This window comes from Ursus americanus, chromosome 7, assembly GCF_024610735.1.
Source record: "Ursus americanus isolate L20-20 chromosome 7, mUrsAme1.1.p, whole genome shotgun sequence".
NCBI lineage: Eukaryota > Metazoa > Chordata > Mammalia > Carnivora > Ursidae > Ursus > Ursus americanus.
This window is the reverse complement of record NC_142133.1, coordinates 8720577-8741582: the sequence shown is the minus strand read 5'-3', so window position 1 is coordinate 8741582 and position 21006 is coordinate 8720577. Positions and strand designations below refer to the sequence as shown.

General features: G+C 41.9%; 1 protein-coding gene across 1 annotated transcript in view; it reads right to left on the bottom strand.

The window, feature by feature from the left end:
• RFX8 (regulatory factor X8) overlaps window positions 1–21006 on the bottom strand; it is an 82615-nt gene that overhangs the window by 25683 nt on the left and 35926 nt on the right. The window contains exon 5 of the mRNA XM_087863288.1: window positions 2522–2585. Coding sequence (XP_087719414.1) covers window positions 2522–2585 — 64 coding nt within the window. The remainder of the gene's footprint in view (window positions 1–2521; window positions 2586–21006) is intronic.

Genomic DNA, 21006 nt, shown 5'->3' with positions numbered 1-21006 from the left:
ATTTCAATGGAGCAGATTGAAATCATTCCTAGGAGTTGGAAATTGAGCTTGTGAAGCCTGCCACATTGGATTGCAACACGCGTGAGAGTTTTCCTTCATTCTCTCTCCAACCCAATGGTTTTTGCTCTGTGACAGTACAGTTCCGAGATCAGTATTTCATCCTGAGATCTTACATCCTCAGATCTTATCTACTTAGAGCCTCACTGAGTTACTCACTTGTATCTTGCTTAGTAGATTGTTTCTGCGGGTTTGCAGTACGTTCCTATCTACAAGCCATGTGACGGCACAGAGGCCTGCACCCACCCTTATGGATAGGAGTGGCACTCAGCTGCCACTCCACGAGGCACTGCACACAATCGAGAACGGGCACTGCCACCTTCCTCCTTCTCTCATGCTCCCTTGTTATCAACCCATATCACAATGAGGATCCGAGGAGCTTAGCGTCATGGTTAACAGTCTTTTCAGTGTCCTAAAATCTGTACTACTTAACTCTGTGTAGTCCTGAACCCCTTTGAGAATCTGATGAAAGCAACTGACCCTCCCCCTAGAGAAATGCACACTATGCACTTAATATTGTGAAGATGCCAAGGTGAAATTCCCCTTAGTGATATTTTTGGAATAAATAGAGGTGTGGGTGTCTAAATACACAAAATAGTCTCACAAATCACAAATTGAAACCTTTTAAAAAAATTTTTTTACAATATAAACAATCAGAAATCTAAAGTGAAAGTATGTTACAGAACCACTGAAGTTGGAATTTCTGCAGAAGGCATTCAGGAAAGAATCAGAGGGATTCCCATTTTGTAGAAATAATTCAGCAAAATGACAAAGAAAAAAGTGAGAAATTCTATTTAGATTTTCCAGGTATATTAAATGCAGTTTGGGATTTTCAATAGTTCCAAAAAATGTCATTGTAATCTTTAGTGAGCACATACTGTGTGTCACACCCTAGAGATACAACGGCAGACGCTTTCTGTCAATACCTGACCCTCTAGGCATTATCTGCCTCCTCTATCAATTCTCCTGGATGCTCCTTCCTGCATCCTTGGCAACACTGGTCACTCAGTTATCATCCCCAAAGCAAACGTATCCTGTCATTCTCCTTCTAAAGATGCCTCAATGGTGGCCTACAGTCTCCACCAGTCTTCGCTATAGGTGAAATGTAAAATCCTCAGCCTGGCATTGACAAGCTGTCTACCATCTGACCCCACCCGGAGTGTACTGCTCCCCCAAATCCTCACATCTTCCTCCTCACTGCCCATACACTTCCCAGCATGAATGCAAAGTATACCTTCAAGACGAATGCCTCCTAAAAGAAGACCCAAGTGACCCCTCTGGGATCAGCTCAAGGACATTGTGGCAGGCAGAATAATGGCCACCAAAGATGTCCACATCCTAATCCCTGGAACCTTAGATGGTGAGAGGGACATTGCAACATGTAATTAAGGTTAAGGACTTTGAGATGGGGAGATTATCTGGATCATCCAGGCAGCCCCAATGTAACCACAAGGGTTCTTAACAGTGGGGAGCCCTTCCCAGCTGCAAAGAACCAGAGGGATGGCAGTGTGAGAAAGACTCAGCCTGCCTTTGCTGGCTTTGAAGACTGAGGAAGGGACCATGAGCCAAGGAACATGGGCAGCCTCAAAAGCTGGAAAAGGCAAGATATGGATTCTCCCCTATATTCCCCAGAAAGACTGTAGCCAGCACTTTGATCTTTGCCTGGTGAGAACCAGGTCAGACTGTGACTTCCAGAACTGTAAGAAAATAAGTTTGTGTTTTAAGCCACTAAATATGTGCTAATTTGTATAGTAGCAATAGGAAATGAACGCAGGCCACCTCTTCCATGAAGCCTTCCTTAATCACTCTGGCCTGCTACAACATTTCTCCTCCAATCCCACTTTGGACTTCCCAATCCACCTACAGTCTACCCTGCCTATTCCATAGCACACCAGTTATTTCATGTCTATCCTAGTTCCCCAACCCCGAAATTGTATTCTATTCGAGTATAAAGAGTATGCTTTTGTTTGTTTTTACTTTTTTTTCACACCTCATTCAGGCCTCAAGAGCGCTGGTCACAAAAAAAAGTCGCCCATTCAATGACACCTATCAACAAGACAGTATCAAAGTACTACCATGTCATCTTGGCCAACTTAAATAAAATTCAACTCGTGACATCATAGATTAGCTATTAATAGTTCTGGTGTCCTAATTCAAAGAGCTATAACAGTAATATGGAAACACTTTCACACAAATTTATTGCTAACAACCTATACATCCTTCTTAATTATAGCAAAGGAAAGACAAACAGCTGATATGTAGCAAACAGTATGCTCCCTGGGGACATCTGTCCTCAGCATAGTGTGTGGCACACTGTGGATAATCAACAACCCTGGTCAAATGGATGAGTGGTTAAGGACCACATAATAAGAACATTAAACACAGGAAAACAGTTGCATCTGATCAGGCAATTACTGAATATTTCAGGGTCTATTATAGTAAATCTATTTTATTCCATACTCACTGTTCCTTCTTGTTGGATAATGCTGTTATAATTAGTAGATTTTTCAAAGGCAATGATGTCTCCACTGTGACAGAACAGATAACAGAGCAATAATTTTAGTAAGCCACCTGTTTCTGAGCACCAGGATGAAATGTTCTTCTTCTTCTTCTTCTTCTTCTTCTTTTTTGCAGCAAGTTTACTTATATGGGGTATAACTTTTATTTCAAAACTCTCCTCCAAGTTTCTATAATGACTGGTGATTAGCATCAGCTTGGAATTAAAAAAAAAAAACCAATCTGTGTAACTGGGACAACCATGTATTTCTTTTGAAGGCTTTATTCCCCTCAGAAGTGAGGTTATGACATCATCATGGGTAGAACTTGCTCCTGAGAGAAAAGACAAAGCATCATGGAAATGAAGTCTTACACTTTCTGATTTGGGGCTTTTAAAATGATCAATTCAGACATGATAATATCCTCTGAGTTGATGGATGTAGCAGAGCACCTTCACAGAACGAGGAAATGGAGAATAATGGGATGTACATTGCATTTCGCCATGCCTCGGATTCATACCTCATATTGAAGACATTTGTATGACATGGAGAACAGATTCAGCCCTCCCCATGTAGTGTGGGACATTTTCCCTTTAATTCTGGGTAGTGAGAAACCGGGAGCCCACAGATGACTCCCTTTGCACAGGAAATGTGTGTTCTGGGAAGGAGATGCCAGGGGAGGTGGCCTCTCCTTCCCAGCTCCCCCACCATCCTCAGAGCTGTAGCTGCTCTGTCCTCTCCAAGTCAATACATATCCTTGCACCTGGTTTTTTCAACACTCCATGAACATACAAAGAGAAGAGGAAGGCAGTAGACTAGTGCTGTGCTTCTGGAAGCAAGGCGATGGTCTTCAAGGTAGGATGGCCTGGGTGGAAGTCAGAGTCTGGGGGAGCAGAGGAGATGGAGGTCAATGGCTTTCATCTCACACAGGGAGAGACTACAGCCCCTCCCAGCATCTCCAAAGCCCCAGAAACTCTCTGCTAAAAGTTTGTGTCCATCCAGTCTCCAAAGTTGTGGGAAACTGGGCAGAATACTTGATACCCATCTGATCAACATTTCCACATAATATTCTATTTCAAAACACAGCAAATAGATTCAGGGTCTGGATACAAAACCACTAGAAAGCCGCCCTCTTCACCTTCCATTAAGAACTGTTAAAACAACGGAGATTGTACTTTGGAGTGCTCAACGGCAAGTGTATATATCCCCAGAACGCGGGATATATATACATATATATATCTCCCATCCACATAGCATGACGGATTGATGGATTATGCAAGGTGAGCCACAGATGAAGAATTTGAGATGTCTTGGAATTCTACTTGTCATATCTCAATGATCTCTTGGGTAAGTGTGGACAATGATGGAGTTCCTCCAGGCAAAATCTGTAAGCAGCCCATTGCCAAACAGGTTCTGGGAAATTACCTCAAGACCAACAAACAATAAATAAAACACTGGATAAAACCTAGAATGAAAGAAGACAGAGGAGGGGGGCCTGGGTGGCTTAGTCGGTTAAGCGTCTGCCTTGGCTCAGGTCATGATCCCAGGGTCCTCGGTTCAAGTCCCGCATCAGGTTCCCTGCTCAGCAAGGAGTCTGTTTCTCCTTCTCCCTCTGCCCCTCCCCCCTGCTTATGCTTTCTGTCTCGTTCTAATAAAAAATAAATAAAAAATCTTAAAAAAAAGAAAAAACAAGAAAATGTCAGAAATGAAAGATCACTGAGTAAAGGGCTAATAGAAGAGGAATTTAAATAAAAATATATAGTCATCAGCCTTTAAGAGATGTTCTAAAATTCACTTGTGAGGCCTTACCTCAACTAAATTGGAGGGAGAGCAATTTCTCTACGATTGTATTCTGTGTTAATATGCTACTCCTAATATATTTTCTTTGGAAAATGAATGCAAGACCATGGTATGAATATATTCAGCCCCATCCATCCATCCATCCATCCATCCATCCATCCACCCACCCACCCACCCACCCATCCAACCGTCCATCAGCCATTGCCTCATCAAACATCTACTGCGTGCCTACTATGTCAGGCATTGCGCTAGGCCTTGGGGGGATATAGCTGTGACTGTGGCGGACAGTCTGTTCTCACAGAGGTGGCAGCCCATAGAGGAAAAAAGATGTTACATAAATAACTGCAAAGACATTGCTTGGGAGTCGAGACAGTTGAAGTATAGGGCATTAGGGGAACAGATGTTGGGGGGGGGCATGCTATCCCTTTGTTAGTTCGACAGTCTACGTGCCTGTAAACTAGCAGCTTGATAAACTCAGGAGAGCGTCACTTGTGATTAGTTAACCCCTTTGGTTGGTACTCATCACAACACTATTTGGACAGCACTTACTAAACTCTTTTGACTCCTTTAGTTACTTAGAAACAGGAGTATGGAAGCTAGAAGGTTTGGTTTCTGACTTAAAAGAACAACAAGGGAAACCCTCTGCCTTATTGCTCAGTCCCCCTCTGCCCCAACTCTGATTCTGGTAGCTCTGGAAGCCAATCAGTTGAGAGTGATACTCTCAATTATTTAGGATTTATAAGAGCAACTCCCAAGTTCCTGCCATGTGTTCAATGTAGTGTATGAGTTTAATCCAACAGCCATTGAAAGGAGGGTGGTGTTACCCTCCTCACTGTTAAAAGGAGGCTGAAAGGGAACTCCCTGCCACATAGAGGGCTTTGTGTGTCAGACTAGGGGACATAATCCCACTATTCTCACTGGGGCGTTATTTTATTTTTATAACATTTAAATTGGGGGATTTTATTCTTTGAATCAACAGTGACAGGAAAAATAAAATCTCTTCAAAGGCAGATGTTAAAAAAAGTGCCCATCTCCTTCTGGCCAGACGGTAATAGCTTGCGTGTTCAAAACAATGGCAAGGCTGCCTCTTCCAACCTTTGGGATCCCTTAATTCAGCTCAATGGCTCATAACATGGGTCTGGGCTTAGTGCAATCCTATCTATTTATTTAAAAAATGACTTAGTCTCAAAGGCCCACTTCAAGCAAAGATGCATGAAAGAATGCACCAGTTAGTGAGAGGGAGGGAGGCAGTATCAGAGCCAGGCTACGAATTAGGTGAGTAGAGGATCGCTGTTGGGAGACCAGCTTTGTGGCAAAAGGGGGATCTGTGGGGGCCCAGGTCAAGGGCAGTGGCACCCAGGGGATTTGGCCAACTAGGCCAAATGGACACTGCAGGCATTCGGCCCATGCTTTCATCTTAAGACTGGGCTGAGCTAGAAAGGGAGACTGTGGTAGACAGGTGGGGTCTACCACTCAAGAGGAGGGGCAATGAGGGTAGGGAGGCCAAAGCAGCATTAGGGGTGACAGTTTCGGCTCTCAGGGTGCCAGTCAGATGGCCTCGTGTTCTAGGGGTCACTGTTACTGCATCACTTCCTGTGTGCGGTTCTGACTCAGTCCTTTGGGACATTTATTAGATTGTGGTCAAGAGCATAGTCATTGCTGAAATATGGTTCTAATAAAACCACACTAACATCCAGAGCCAGCCTTGCCATGAAAGAAGGGCTTTCAGTCCAAGAGGTCCTCTTCCACCATTCCCTGAGGCCTCAGATGCTTTACCGGTGCCAAATCACAGTGAAGCCCACAGCTTAGGAGGGACTGCAAGTCAAGTCTGCCCAGTGAAGTCACTTGTGTTCCTTGTGAACTGTCGCTTAGCTCCTGTTCCACAGGGTGCAAGCCAGCCCAGGCCCAGGATGGCAGGACTTAACTTCTAGGGATAGGAAGGGGTCAGGAGGGTCCCCTGGAAATGGACGGAGAGAGGCCTGGGAAGAAGGAAGGTTCAGAATTCGCACAGTACAATACAGAATCTTGAACAGATTTCCTGCTGAGCAGAGAGCCCGACGTGGGGGTTGATCTCACAACCCTGCGATTATGACCTGAGCTGAAATCAAGAGCCAGGTGCCGAACCAACTGAGCCACCAAAGCACCCCATTACTTTAGTTAGATTTTATGATCAATTTGGCTAAAGAAGGATCCGGCGTGAAGAGGACTGCGACATGATTATATGGCACCCAACTCATCTATTTTTTTTTCTTCCATAAAAGCTTTCAAATGCAGTATTAGCTTAATATGCTTTTTGGCATTTGACTTTCTTTCAGTCTAACTACAATTTGCACTCACATTCTCAGGTTTTGACATCATTTGTCATTAGTCCAGACTTTCATTTACATCATTTTGGCCTCGTAATTTGTCCTCTCAAATCACTCCAACAGCAGTGAAACAACTTGAAACAATTACAAAGGTAAGAGGATAAAAATGTAATAAAACCTAATTCGTGGACCATACTTGTTTGGAGTCAGATTGCAGAGCAAAAGTGCTTCATCTTCTAATCATTAAAGGATCTAATTTCAATTTTTACTCAAAGTACATGAATAATTATATTTCCGTTTGATTAGGAGAAGATGAACTGAACTTGATGAATATTTTTATAACTGAAATTAAAATAGTAAATATATGTAGTCATAGAAGGACGTGGGTCATAGGATTGCAAAAAAAGCTTTCTTTGATATAATTTTGCTTCTACTAATGATACTAATCACTACAATCCACCGAGCATTTATTTGTTGCACAGTGCTTTACTTTGCATTACCTAAATTCTTCCAACAATCCACAAGGTAGCTACATAATAATTCATTATTATCCCCATTTTATATATTGGAAAAGAGAAACAATTCAAAGAGCTAGAGACCCAGCTCTGACTCAGAGCCTCATCTCTATTACCCATTCTACTCTTCGTCTTATGAGAGGCATATGTAGGATAAAAATATTGTACATGAGAAGAACAAAGTAAGACATCAGGTATTTGAAACTTAAAATAGAAAAGAACTACCTTATTTTTAAAACGGGTTTGCGGAGTGTTGTTTGGGCATTAGTCATATTCTGCATTGGGGGCTGGTGCTTTTTATACTGCTTAACTCTACCCTGACCCATTAGATTTTATGAACAACTTAATTGCAAAATGATGACCTCAGGGAACACGCTGGGAAATGTTGAAAGTCTATTCATTCACGTTCACCCTCCTGAAGTCAAACTCAGCAACCAGAAGTCAAACTCCACTGGCAGACAGCAAATAGCACGTTGCCTTGTAGCGGCTGTCTCTGGCTGGAGCTGGGTGAGTGAGGGAGGCTTTGAGCAAACTGGATCGTCCACTGTTCGTGAGCTTAGGAGTGTTACCTGCTTTTAAAGTCTTTACCAAGCAAGGGTGCAGTCTAGGGTATAATTCTCCACATGGATGTTTCTTGAGCTGCTAGACAGCAACCAGGTAATACGTATTTTTTTAACCTTAACAAGTTCTGACCAGCCTTGGAAACCATAGGGTGGACAGAGCCAAAAAGCGGGTTGCAACTTGGACACATTATTGGTGCCTGAGAGTTAGGCCCTCTGGGGTTCCTCTGAGCCAGGAGGGCTCAGCCCTGCCGGGTGCCATGGCTGCACAAACAGAAGGAAAAGACGCCCTTCTTGGGTCTGGAGAAAGACTCTGAAGGAACTGCTGGCGTTCTCTCTGACATCATTAGGTCTGTGGTGCCCACAATTGCCAGGCTGACAGCTCCCTGTGAACTCATTCTCCTCAAGGGGGGTGTGGCCTGAAAGCCGAGCCCTTTGCCTTTCTGCTTTGTCGGCACAACTAGCCAGCTGTGGACCCACAGCCCCGGATTCCGCAGGCTCGGGGCCCACCGAGGCAGCCCCCTGAGCTCATGAGCTGGCAGAAGAACAAAGGACCGAAGAACAAAGGCATGGAATGTTGAAGGCACAATTTTAGAAGCTTTTTAAAGGCCTTTAATATCCTAAGTTGGAAAAGCTGGGAGAGAAAGAAAGGAGAGAGGGAGAGAGGGAGGGAGAGGGAGAGGTGGAGAGAGGGAGATCGTTGTTGGGGGAGGAATGAGGGCAAGGGTTAGTTTCCATATTTCCTGAGAGAAACATGAGACTGTACAATTGATTTCAGAATTTACATTAGGTAGAATGGGGATTCATCTATTTGCAAAATGACAAAAACAATTTTCCTTGGAACATACTAACGGGGATTTTTGCCTCAGAGGTAGAGCATAGCAGTGAATAAGGCAGGATTTTTTCTCTAGATGTGACAATAATACACACACTCTCCCTCCATTCCCCCCTTCTCCCCAGACAATAATAAAGCATTTTATACTCTGGCCTCAATTCTTCAGTGAGTTTCTAGGTCAGCAATTATCCCAGGTCCAAGTCTCAATCTGGTTGCCAGCTAAACAGGATTGGAATCTGGGGAGGCCCATTCCCTATAAAATTATGTTACCCCGGAGAGGGGAGCAGGAGGGAAAACGTTCTGGATTTTGTGAAGGGGTCCTTTTCATATGGTGCACACTGCATATTTATAGTTATTTTTCTTTTTCCAAAAAAAAAAAAAAAAAGCCTCAAACTTTTCATTTGCTTTGAAAATCAAACCTCGGTCTCTCCTTGGTTCAGGGCAGACGCTGCCTCAGCAGTTTTGAGTGAAATTCAGCACCACCCCCACTCCACCCTAGTGCAACTGAATGCTGTTGACATGCCGGACTCCTGATCCGCTCCTTGGCCACTTATTCAGGTGTCCAGTGAAGGGGATCATCAGTATCATCATCCCTGGCTCTGGATCCTGTCCTGCTGCTTCTGCTTGAGTGGAGGGAGGGGCAGGATGGATGGTTCTGGCGGAGACCTGGGCATCAGAAGCTCTGTACTAATGAGCCTCATTGGAGCCATATTGGAGGAGCAATATGGAGGAAAGAGGGAGGAGACGGGGGCTTATTTTGAAACTAAATTTATTTTAATTAGATTATATGCTTCTTTGCAGTGCTTGGCAGTGGTGGTGAAGAGGAAGCAAAGTCTCCCAAAACCACCCCTTTTCTACTAACCCTGGTTCCTCGCCGAATCTCTCTATGCTGATGCTCTTATTAGTGTTTCCATTTCTTTCCTTTACACAAGGGGGAACAAAAGACAAAAAGCATGCCCTTGAACAGCAAGTGCACCGATCAATAACTCAGAGGGTTGTTGCTGGCATGGAATATATTCCACTCTAAGACGCCCCTAACAAGCCATGCTCTTAAAAAACAAAGCAACCCAATGTCACCACCACCACCACCAACAACAAAACCTAAAAATTCAGGTTCCTATTCTTCTCTTAAAAAAAAAAAAAGAGAGATCTAGTCACATTAATAATTGCTTTAAACATAAATGGACTAAACAGTGTAATTAATTGACCAAAATTGTTAAATTGGGTAAGATATCAACCCTGAACAATATGTTGCCTAAAAAAACATACACTTTAATCATAAAACACAAAAGGCTAAAATAAAAATGCAAATTTTAGACATAAATTCCCCCAGCTGTTCTTTAGCTGAAAATGTATTTATTTTGCTCTCATTTATGTTGCCCCAGGATCCAAATAGGTCACAACTACAATGTGTTTAGATCCTACTAGCCATAAATGGCATGTAAAGTATGCTTTTCTATAGACAGACAACAGCAAATATTGCTCACATTCTGTGCCTTTTTTATTTTTTGCTAGAATTAATTACTTGTGCTTTCTGTCCTCATTCTTTTAGATTTTAACAGACTGTATTTCTCACTAGTAACAATGGGAATGGGGTGAACTTCCGTATAGCTACTTTATATGGTTGCCTGAAGTTTGTTCATAAGTGCTATAGCAATACTTATAAATCAGGCTCTGCATTAGACCCACCTAGGAGCTTTGAGAAAATAAAGATGTATGGATTTAAAAAAAAAAAAAAAGAAAGCTTTGTAAGAAAGTTTTTGTAAATTAGGCCTCACATAGAGAAGTGCCTGCTTCACCAGGGTATTCAACTTTTAGGAACTACAAATATACTCATCTGTGGTTTGCCGGGGGTTCCCCTCTGTGTTTTCAACGCCGGGGAGATCATGTTCTTGAAGGTGAATGTAAGAACATGCTTGAGCAGACATAGCTGCCCTCTGCCCACTGGGGTTGAAGACTTCCAAATGTGCAGGGCCTGGGGGGCCCTTCTCGTTGTGCGCCTCTTAACTCGAAGGAGTCCTGCTTGGTTAGGGTAATGAGCCAATTTAAGGTCTCCAGAGGAAGAGCAACTGGGCTGCCATTGCAACTTCCACACAAAGGAACGTGCAGGAGAGTGCTTTGAAATAAAGGAAAAATCTGAACTCTGTGAGAAGAGAGAATGGGAGGGAGCGGGAAGGAACAATAAGACCTCAGCAAATATGGCCTTGAGAAATGGGCAGGGGAGCACTGTGGGGATGCTTCATGGGACCTGTCCTCACATAGGATTAGGCCTCATTTATTATTTGAAATTGAAATTTTTAATTGAGGTAACTGTAGATTGACATATAGTAAGAGATGATTTGGAGAGCTTCCTTTTACACTCTGCCCAATTTCCCCCAATGGTAACATTTTGCAAAACTATAGTACAATATCACACCCTGGATATTGACATTGATACAGTTCACTGATCTTACTCATATTTCCCAAGTTTTATTTATATTCATTTCTGTGTGTATTTAGTGCTATACAATTTTATCACCTATGGAGATTTGTGTATCCATCCCACCACAGACAACATACAGATCCTTGTGTTGCCCCTCCCCAACCATACCCATCTCTTGCTTCTCCACCCCCAGGTCTCTGGAAACACTAATTTTTCCTCTAAAAACTTGTGTCTTTTCAAAATGTTTTATAAATGGAATCATAAGGTATGGAACCTTTTGAGACAGGAATTTTTTCACTCAGCATCTAGAGATTTAGCCAAGCTGTTAAAGCAATAGTTTATTACTCTTTGTTGCTGAGTAATATTCCACGGTATAGATGTACGAGCGTTTGTTTAACCATTCACCCAATGAAGGAAATCAGGGCTGATTCTCATTTTTGGCTGTTGTAAAGAAAGCTGTGATGAATATCTACGTATGGGTTTTCGTTTTTTTTTTAAATTATTTTTAAAAAGGTTTATTTATTTATTTTAATGAGAGAGCACAAGCAGGAGGAGCAGGGGGAAGGGGAGAGCATCTCAAGCAGACTCCACACTGAGCATGGAGCCTGATGAGGGGCTCCATCTTACAACCTGAGCTGAAACCTACCTTGCCACATAGGCGCCCCTGTACGGGTTTTTATGTGGACATGATTTTTCATCTGCGTGGGACAAATATTCAAGAGTACAATTGATGGTTTGGGTGTTAATTGTATGTTTAGTTTTATAAAAACTGCCAAACTGGGGTGCCTGGGTAGCTCAGGGGTTAAGCATCTGCCTTCGGCTCAGGTCATGATCTGGGGGTCCTGGGATCGAGTCCTACGTTGGGCTCCCTGCTCAGTGGGGAGTCTGTTTCTCCCTTTCCCTCTACTGCTCCCCCTGCTTGTGCTTGCTCTCTCTCTCTGTTAAATAAATAAAATGTTTTAAAAAAAACAAACCAAAAAAACCCCTGCCAAACTATTTTGCATTCCTATCAGCAATGTATGAGTGATGCAGGTTCTCTGAATCTTCATTGGCATTTGGTGGTTGTTGCTGCTTTTTAATTTTAGTCAGTCTGATAGGTGTGTAGTTATATTCCATTGCAGTGTTAATTTTCATTTCCATAATGATTAGTGATGCTGATCATTCTTTCATGTGCTTATTTGCCATCTGTATATATCCTCTTCAGCGAGATGTATATTTATGTCTTTTGCCCATTTTGTAATTGGATTATTCTTTTTTTACTGTTGAGTTTTGAGAAATCTTTATATATACTAGGTACTAGTCCCTTGATGGATATGTAGCTTGCAAATACTTTCTCCCAATTTGTAGATTTCTTTCCACCCCCTTCATAGTCTTTCACAGAACAAAATTTTTAATTTTGATAAGATCCAACTTATTAGCTTTTCCTTTTATGGACTGTGGTTTTGGTGTCAAGTCTCAGAACTTTTTGTCTAGCCCTAGGTCCCAAAGGTTTTCTCCTATTTCTTTAAGTTTAATATTTTTATGGTTTAAAAGTAAGTCTATGCTCCATTTTGAGTTAGTTTTTGTATAAGTTGTGAAGTTTAGATGTGAGGGTCTTTTTTGTTTTTCCCCCGCATGTGGGTATCTAGTTGTTCCAGCACCATTTGTTGAAAATCTAGTCTCCTTCCACTGAATTACTTTTGCACCTTTGTGAAAAGCCAGTTGAACACATTTGAGTGGATCTATTTCTGGATTCTCTACTCTGTTTCATTGATCTGTGTCTCTGCCTCCACCAAAACCACGCTGCTGTCTTGATTACTGCAGCTACATTACAGTAGTGTTTCCTCCCACTTGATTCTTCTTTGTCAAGAGAGTTTGAACTATTTTAGGGCCTTGCCTTTCCATGTAACTTTTAGAATAAGCTAGTCTATGTCTACAAAAAACTTGCTGGGATTTCTTTTTTAAACAAATTCACTGAGAGATAATTCATATACCATACAACTCACCCATTTAAAAAGTGCAATTCAATGTTTTCTTCATATATTCACAGGCTCATACAATTGTGCAGAAAAGAGATAACACAGTGGTATTGAGACTGCTCTCCTTAGAAAGGCCTGCTTGCAAGATTGGCCCTTGTCTGGAGTCTGGGAACTTGATTCCCAGAGTGTTCCCAGTCAACAGTTAACTGATAAGAGTGGTTCCCTGTGCTTAGACTGTTTGTGCAAACAATATAGTTTATGTTGAATAACATACTTTCTTTTTGGGAATCTGTCATTTTGGCACATGTTAGGAAGAATGTGCTTATGACCAGCCCCCAGTAAAAACTTTGAGTGTGGAGTCTCCTAATAGGCCTGAGCAGAACCACCGCATATGTGTTGCCATATTTTTGTTGCACAGAGGGTGCTCTGTGTGACCCTTCATGGGAGAGCAAGAAGCCTGCACATGGATTCCTTCAGAACTCCGCCTCTTTTCCCCTTATGATCCAAATGTATATCCTTACTATGTCTGTAGTAAATTTTACTCATGGGTATGAATATAATACTATTGTGGTTTGCCTGGCTTATCTTGTGCCACTGGGGCTCCCTGCTGGTGCAGCCTGAGGGAGCTAGAGGACTTTTCCAAGAGTGGGTGGAGGATTTCTCTCTGTGGGGTGGGGGTTCCCTCCATTGGTGCTCCCCAGCAGCCTCTGGGTGGAATGGGGACAGAGACTTCCTGGACTAGGCCACTTGCTATAGCTGGGTCTCCCTTGACAGATTAGCCATACTCTCTAGTCTATCTCTTGGTGGAAAAGGGGTGCCTCAGACCCAGTGAGTAATGAGAGTGCTTTCAATCTGGCTGTTTATTTTTGGTGGGACTCCCTCTTACTGCCCCTTGCCTGATATTATTAGAAGAACTACAGGAGGGGCACCTGGGTGGCACAGCAGTTAAGTGTCTGCCTTTGGCTCAGGGCGTGATCCTGGCGTTCTGGGATCGAGCCCCACATCAGGCTCCTCCGCTGGGAGCCTGCTTCTTCCTCTCCCACTCTCCCTGCTTGTGTTCCCTCTCTCGCTGGTTGTTTCTATCTCTGTCGAATAAATAAATAAAATCTTAAAAAAAAAAAAAAAGAACTACAGGAAGAATGAATCTACCCAGATGCCTTGTCTTGCTAGTTAAGGGGTTGGGAAACAGTGGGTCTGGGTGAGTGGGGGAAGATACAGGGTGCCCTATCACTGTGCTGGTTGTGCAGTCTTGGGGTCCCCAATCACCTCGCTTTCTTCTCACCACCTTTCAGAGTTTTCCTTTGTTTGCCTCTTGCCTTATTTCCAGTGTTTACGGTTGTGTTTAGCAGGAAGGAGAAGAAATGGACCTATGCCATCTTGTCCTAACCAAAAGTCCCTACCATCATATTTTAACTCATCATGTTTTAATTTGTTAGGCACAATCATATAATCAAGGATTCCAATTACTGCTAACAGTAATTTATAATATATACATGGTCTGCTTTCAGAAGGTTTCTGAGGCAGCTTGGATGATGTGCAAGGAACAAGATAGTGTAGATTCATTTTTCCTTGCTGCCTCCCTCTAATACAAATAAATACCCTGGAAATTGTTCAATGGGTCATGATAAAAGGGCTCTGAAACCTGGGAAGAAGAAGGTGGACTGACTAGAGAAGAGACAGTGTGGCGAGTGCCCTGAGTTTTCTTTTCATGTCCCATACATAGCTGGACTGGATACTGGAGAGACCTGTAGCCCAGAACTGTCAGTAGGCATAGACATAAATCCCAAGAAAAATCTGCACTCTCTGAACAATGAATTAGGAGAGAGAAGCTTAACAGAGACGTAGAGTGGGCTGCAACACTTGCTTTTGGAGCATGGGCTGGCAACCTAGTTTGACCACAGTGGCAGCCTCAACATCCTGGTGGGCTGACCCCCCTCCCCAACTCCACACCCACGACACTGACAGGTGGGCTGATCCACCTGCATAGACAGTACTGAATCCTTTGGCCAATTCAATGGAGCACAAAAGGGCAGGCATGAGCACATGGGCACATGGAGCACATGCCACAGGAGCAATGCCAGCAGAACCTGCTATTTCCCTGCCAGACACCAACTGGCATAAAGGGACCCAGGCCCGGGCACTCTGGCTTTCTGCATTCCCCACAGAAGGTGGCCCAGGGAAACACGTTCAGCCCCTGTAGGCAGCACCAGTAAGGAACTGATCAGGAGACCCTGCAGTGCCAGAAGAAGGAAGCAGATCGAACAGTACACAACGGCTCTGAGAACTAAACCGTCTTTGGGACTACAGCACACAAAAGTAGGCCAGAACCTATACGCTCCGCCTAAACAGGGTGACCGCCTGCTGAAGTAGAAGATTTAAATAGGATCGAAAATTGAACATCATAACTCAAATGCTCAGGATACAATAGAAAATCAGTAGAAAACACCCAGGATACAATAGAAAAACCTATAGATCAATGGAACAGAATAGAAGGGCCAGTAGTAAACCCACACATATATGGTCAATTAATTACAACAAAGCAGCCAAAAATATGCAATAGTCTTTTCAATTAATGGTGTTAGGGAAACTGGACAGCCACATGCAAAAAAAAAAAAAAAAAAGAGGAAACTTCCTTATGCTACAAAAATTAAATCAAAATGGGTTAAAGACTTGAGTGTAAGACCTGAAACCATAAAACTCCTAGAAGAAAACAGAAGAAGTAAGCTCCTTGACATGAGTCTTGGCAATGAGTTTTTTGGATTTGACACCAAAAGCAAAGACAACAAAAGCAAAAATAAACAAGTGGCACTACATTGAACTAAAAACCTTCTACACAGCAAAGAAAACAATCAACAAAACAAAAAGCAACCTACTTAATGGGAGAAAGTATTTGCAAATCATATATCGGATAAAGGGTTAATATCCAAAATATATAAACATACAACTTAATAGCAAAAAAAAAAATTTGATTTACAAATGGGCAGAAGATCTGAATAGTCATTTTTCCAAAGAACACATACAGATGGCCAACAGGTACATGAAAATATATTCAACATCAGCAGTGATCAGGGAAATGCAATCAAACCACAATGAGATATCACTTCACACCTGTCAGAATGGCTAATACCCAAAAGACAGGAAATAATAAGTGTCAGTGAGGATGAGGGAAAAGTGAACCCTTGTGCACTGTTGGTAAGAATGTAAATTGGTGCAGCCACTGTGGAAAACAGTATGGAGGTGCCTCAAAAAATTAAATATAAAACTACCATATTATCCAGCAATTTCACTTCTGGGTATTTATCCAAAGAAAATGAAAACAGTAACCTGAAAAGATATCTGCACCTCTATGTTCAACACAATGTTACTTATAATAGACAAGATATGGAGACAACCTAAACGTACTTTGACATTTGAATGGATACAAAAAAGATGTGGTGCATATATTCCATATGATGGAATACTATTCAGCCATAAAAGAGAATGACATATAGCCATTTGTGACAACATGAATGCAACTTGAAGGTGTTATGCTAAGTGAGGTAAGTCAGACAGAGAAAGACAAGTACTGCATGGTCTCGATTATAGGTGGAATCTAAAAAACAACAACCAGCCCCACCCCCCAAAAAACCCCTAAAAACCAGGCACACAGATACAGAGAACAGATGGGTGGTTGCCAGAGGGAGTAGGGGGATGCTGGGGATAGATAATTGGAAATTTGTACCTTTTGGCTCCAGTTATAAAATAAGTAAGTCCTGGGAGTGTAATAGACAGTTTGGTGACTATATTAATAATACTATACTGCATATTTGAAAGTTGCTAAGACAGTAGGTCTTAAAAGTTCTCATCACAAGAAACAAATTCTGTAACTACATATGGCTGTTAACTAGATTTTACTGTGGTGATCATTTTGCAACATATGCAAACATCAAATCATTATGTTGTATACCTGAAACTAATGTGATGTTGTATGCCAATTATGTAGAAGGAAGGAAGGAAAGACCGTGAGAAGAATGGAAAGAAAGAAGGAAAAGAAAATCACCCATAATTCCAAGAATTAGGTAAGTCACAATTTGAATGAGAAAAGATAACAAACTGACACCAATATTAAGATGGAATTATCTGACGAAGATTTTCAAGCAGTCATTATAAAAATGCTCTAACAAGTAGTTATAAATTCTCTTAAAACAAACGAAAAAACAGAAAACCTCCACAAAATATAGAAGATACACAAAAGAACCAAATGGGAATGATAGAACTGAAAAATACAATGACCAAAATAACAACCGTATACATAATACCATGAAAAAAATCATAGATACGATAAAATGAATACATCAAAGTCAAGAGCAATATGCTTAGAATCATATTAAATGTTTACAGTGTGCCAGGTACTGTTTCAAGCATTTTCCTTGTATTAATTCATTGTATTAATTCCTTGTATTAATTCATTTAATCTTCACGACAGTCCTATGAAGTAGATATTATTATCCTTTTCTTAAAAAAATTTTTAAAGAGAGAGAGAGCACACACAAGTGGGGGGGAGGGGCAGAGGGAGAGGGAGAGAGAGAATCTTAAGCAGACTCCACATTTAGTGTGAAGCCTGACACAGGGCTCAATCTCACAACCCTGAGATCATGACCTGAGCCGAAATCAAGAGTTGGACGCTTAACCGACTGAGCCACTCAGGTGCCCCAATATTATTATCCTTATTAATAGATGAGGAAACTGAGACAGAGAGAGGTTGAATGACCTGCCTAAGATCACACAGCTTACTAGTGGCAGAGCCAGGCAGGCTGTTCCAGAGTCTTTGCCCTTATCCAAGCATAATATTATGCAGTATTATGTTGCCTCTCTGAGAGAATCAAATTAATTTCAGTGAGAAATCTCCATGGGCCAGCTCTGCCAGGGCTGCTGAAAAAGTCTCTTAACTGGTGACTCTGGGTCCTCTCCCATCATCTTGCACAGTCCAGTGTTATCATGGTTGGCAGGAGGCTCTTCTTTTGAAATACAAATCAGAAACACCATATGATCCAGTAATTCCACTGTTGGGTAGTCACCCAGAGAAAAGGAAAGCACTAATTTGAGAAGATACATGCACTCCTATGCTTATTGCAGCATTATTTACAATAGCCAAGATATGAAAGCAGCCGAAGTGTCCACTGATAGATGAATGGATAAAGATGTGGTGTATATACACAATGGATAATATTACTCAGCTATGAAAAAGGATGAGATCATGTCATTTGTGACAACATGGTCGGACCTGGAGGGTTATTACGCTAAGTGAAATAAGTCAAATAGAGAAAGAAATACCATATGATTTCACTTTTATGTGGAATATAAAAAACAAAACAAATGAATTAAAAAAAAAGCAGAATCAGACCTACAAATACAGAGAACAAACTGGTGGTTGCTAGAGAAAGGGGGTGAGGGATGGGTACAATGGGTGAGGGGGAGTGGGAGTTATGGGCTTCCAGTTATGGAATGTTTGAGTCACAGGGATAAAAGCTATAGCATAGGAAATGTAGTTGATGTATTGTAATAGCCCTGGATGGTGACAGATGGGAGCTACACTTGCGGTGAGCATAGCAGGATGTGTAGAGTTGTTGAATCACTGAAAACTCAACTGAAACTCATGTAATAGGCATGTCAACTATACTCAAATTTTAAAACATTAAAATAAAAATAATCAGATTGCTTCAGCCTAGCTTGAGACTGTCCAGTGGCTCCCTATCACACTCAGAATAACATCTCACCTCCTTGCCAAGACTTAGAGGCCCCGCTTGTGTTTTCAGATTCCAGTCCTCCCATTCTTCTGCTCATTCACCAACCTCCACCTTCAGACTTTCTTGCTGTTCTTTGAACTCATCCCTGCCTGGGGCCCTTTGCATTTGGTCTTTCCTCTGCCTGGAATACTTACATGTCCCCCAGATCCTCACTTGGCTGGCTCTTTTTTTCACTTTTCTGCTCAAAAAGCATCTTCTCAAAGAGGCCTTCCCATGACTCCATTTTATCATTTTCAGATTAATCTTGCTGTTGTTCCATTTTTATTGTCTTAAGTCTTCCCCACTAAAACTGACAGGACGGAAGACCTTGTTTGTCTCATTTACTGCTTCATCACCGGTAACTAGAACAGGGCCTGACTTATTGTAGGAACTCAAATAGTTGTTGAATGAACAAATAAATGAATAGATGAGTTGTATAGTTTTCATTACCTGAACACTAAAGAAATGAAGTTTTTGTTTTGAGACCTAATTTAAAAAAATGTTTTTAAAGATTGTATTTATTCATTTTACAGAGAGAGAACACAAGCAGGGGGAGGGGCAGAGGGAGAAGCAGGCTCCCTACTGAGCAAGGAGCCTGATATGGGGCTTGATCCCAAGACCCTGGGATCATGACCTGAGCTGGAGGCAGATGCTTAACCGACCGAGCCACCCAAGCACCCCTTTTTTGAGACCTGATTTTTAAGAGGAATTTGTCACACAGGTCCTTCTATAAAAGGTACAATAAAATGGAAGACATTTTCATCTGTATAGTTCATAGATTATTAACAACAGTATATCATTTATTTCAGCATTCTAAAATATATTTAGTATTTCTAAAAATGTGGAATCAGTAAGAAAGTTACCTTACATTTTAGTGCTTAAAAAATAACTCCTAACTGGCCAAGACTTGAGTTTATCAATTATTAAATATTACTAAATATGTGTTGAGCATGAAAAGCACCTGCTGCTGGGCTTATCTCATGGATAAGCCAACGTCTGTGTCTTATCTGTGTCCCCTGACAGCCCTCCTCTTCCTTGCTGAGCATAAAACCTACTTTTTTTTCCCCCACAAAGACCAGTTTCAGACCATTTCTGACATTGACCCAGAGACCTCAGGACACTCATGGCCTCTCATGGCTGAGGGCCAGCCTGGTCATGCTGCAGGGCTCTCCAAACTGCCTTGGGTGCTCTGGGACAAACAATGAGACACTGGCTCTAGCCTTTCAGGAGTGTATGGGTCAGCAAGCAAGAGAATACATTTGCACAAGAAGAGTTCTAACCCTAAGTGAAATAAGTCTCCCATCTGTTCCCTTCCCTAACTTCTCTATTTTTGTTGACGTAATTTTTCCATCTTTGTGACTAATAGATGAATAAGACATTTAAGAGGAAGAGCTGGTTGGAAGAAGAACATAATGACTTTATTTGAGGTTAAGTTTGAGGTTTCGGTGGGACAGGCTGTGCTGAGTCAACCAACTGAGGACCCTGCCTTGGAGAGGTCTTTCTGATCTGCCTCATTTTTTATTCAGGCGCTCATCCCAATGATCACGGCAGCTTTGGAACCATCTCTGGGCTGAATCTCTCCTTTCCAATCTAGTTGGGGATAGCTTTGGGGTGACAACTTTGTACAGATTCTATCTATTGGTAGTATAGATTGAAATAAGGAAGTCAAGAGGCAGAGATGACTTGGAGGGAGATTAAAAATGTAGATTTCTACATACTAAGTATGAGGCACCAATGGGTCATGTAAATGAAAATATCCAGTAGAAAGACTGAGGGGAATGGTTGGGAGGTGGGAGAGAAAGGGCCATGGAAAGTGACTTAGAAGGAGGAGTCATCATGGGGGTGTGGTGATAGGTGAAAGATAAAGAACGATGAGATATCTTGGGACCAAGGGATAGGAAGAGCACCATTGGTTGAGTCTCAGGAAAATGCCCACACTTAAGGGGAGGGGAGCAATAAGGAGACAAGAAGGGGTCACTCTAGGAAAGAAATTGGATAAAGCAGTCTTAAGAGCTAAAGGACGTTTCAAGAAAGAAGTGGCCAATTCTGTCATATTTTACCAAGAAGTTGAGAAGAACGAATGAAAAATGGCTTTGGCGATTGAGATGATAATTATAATGAAAAGTATCCAAGAAAATGAACTGGAAATGCCTTTCTCTGTTGCCAGAGATTGATTTACTGCCCACATCAAAGCCATGTTGACATGATGTGTGTGTTTCCATTCTTAAGAAGGTATCATTAATAGCAGAACAGCTGAAAAAGCCAGTTAGATTCAACTAAAATATGAATGCTT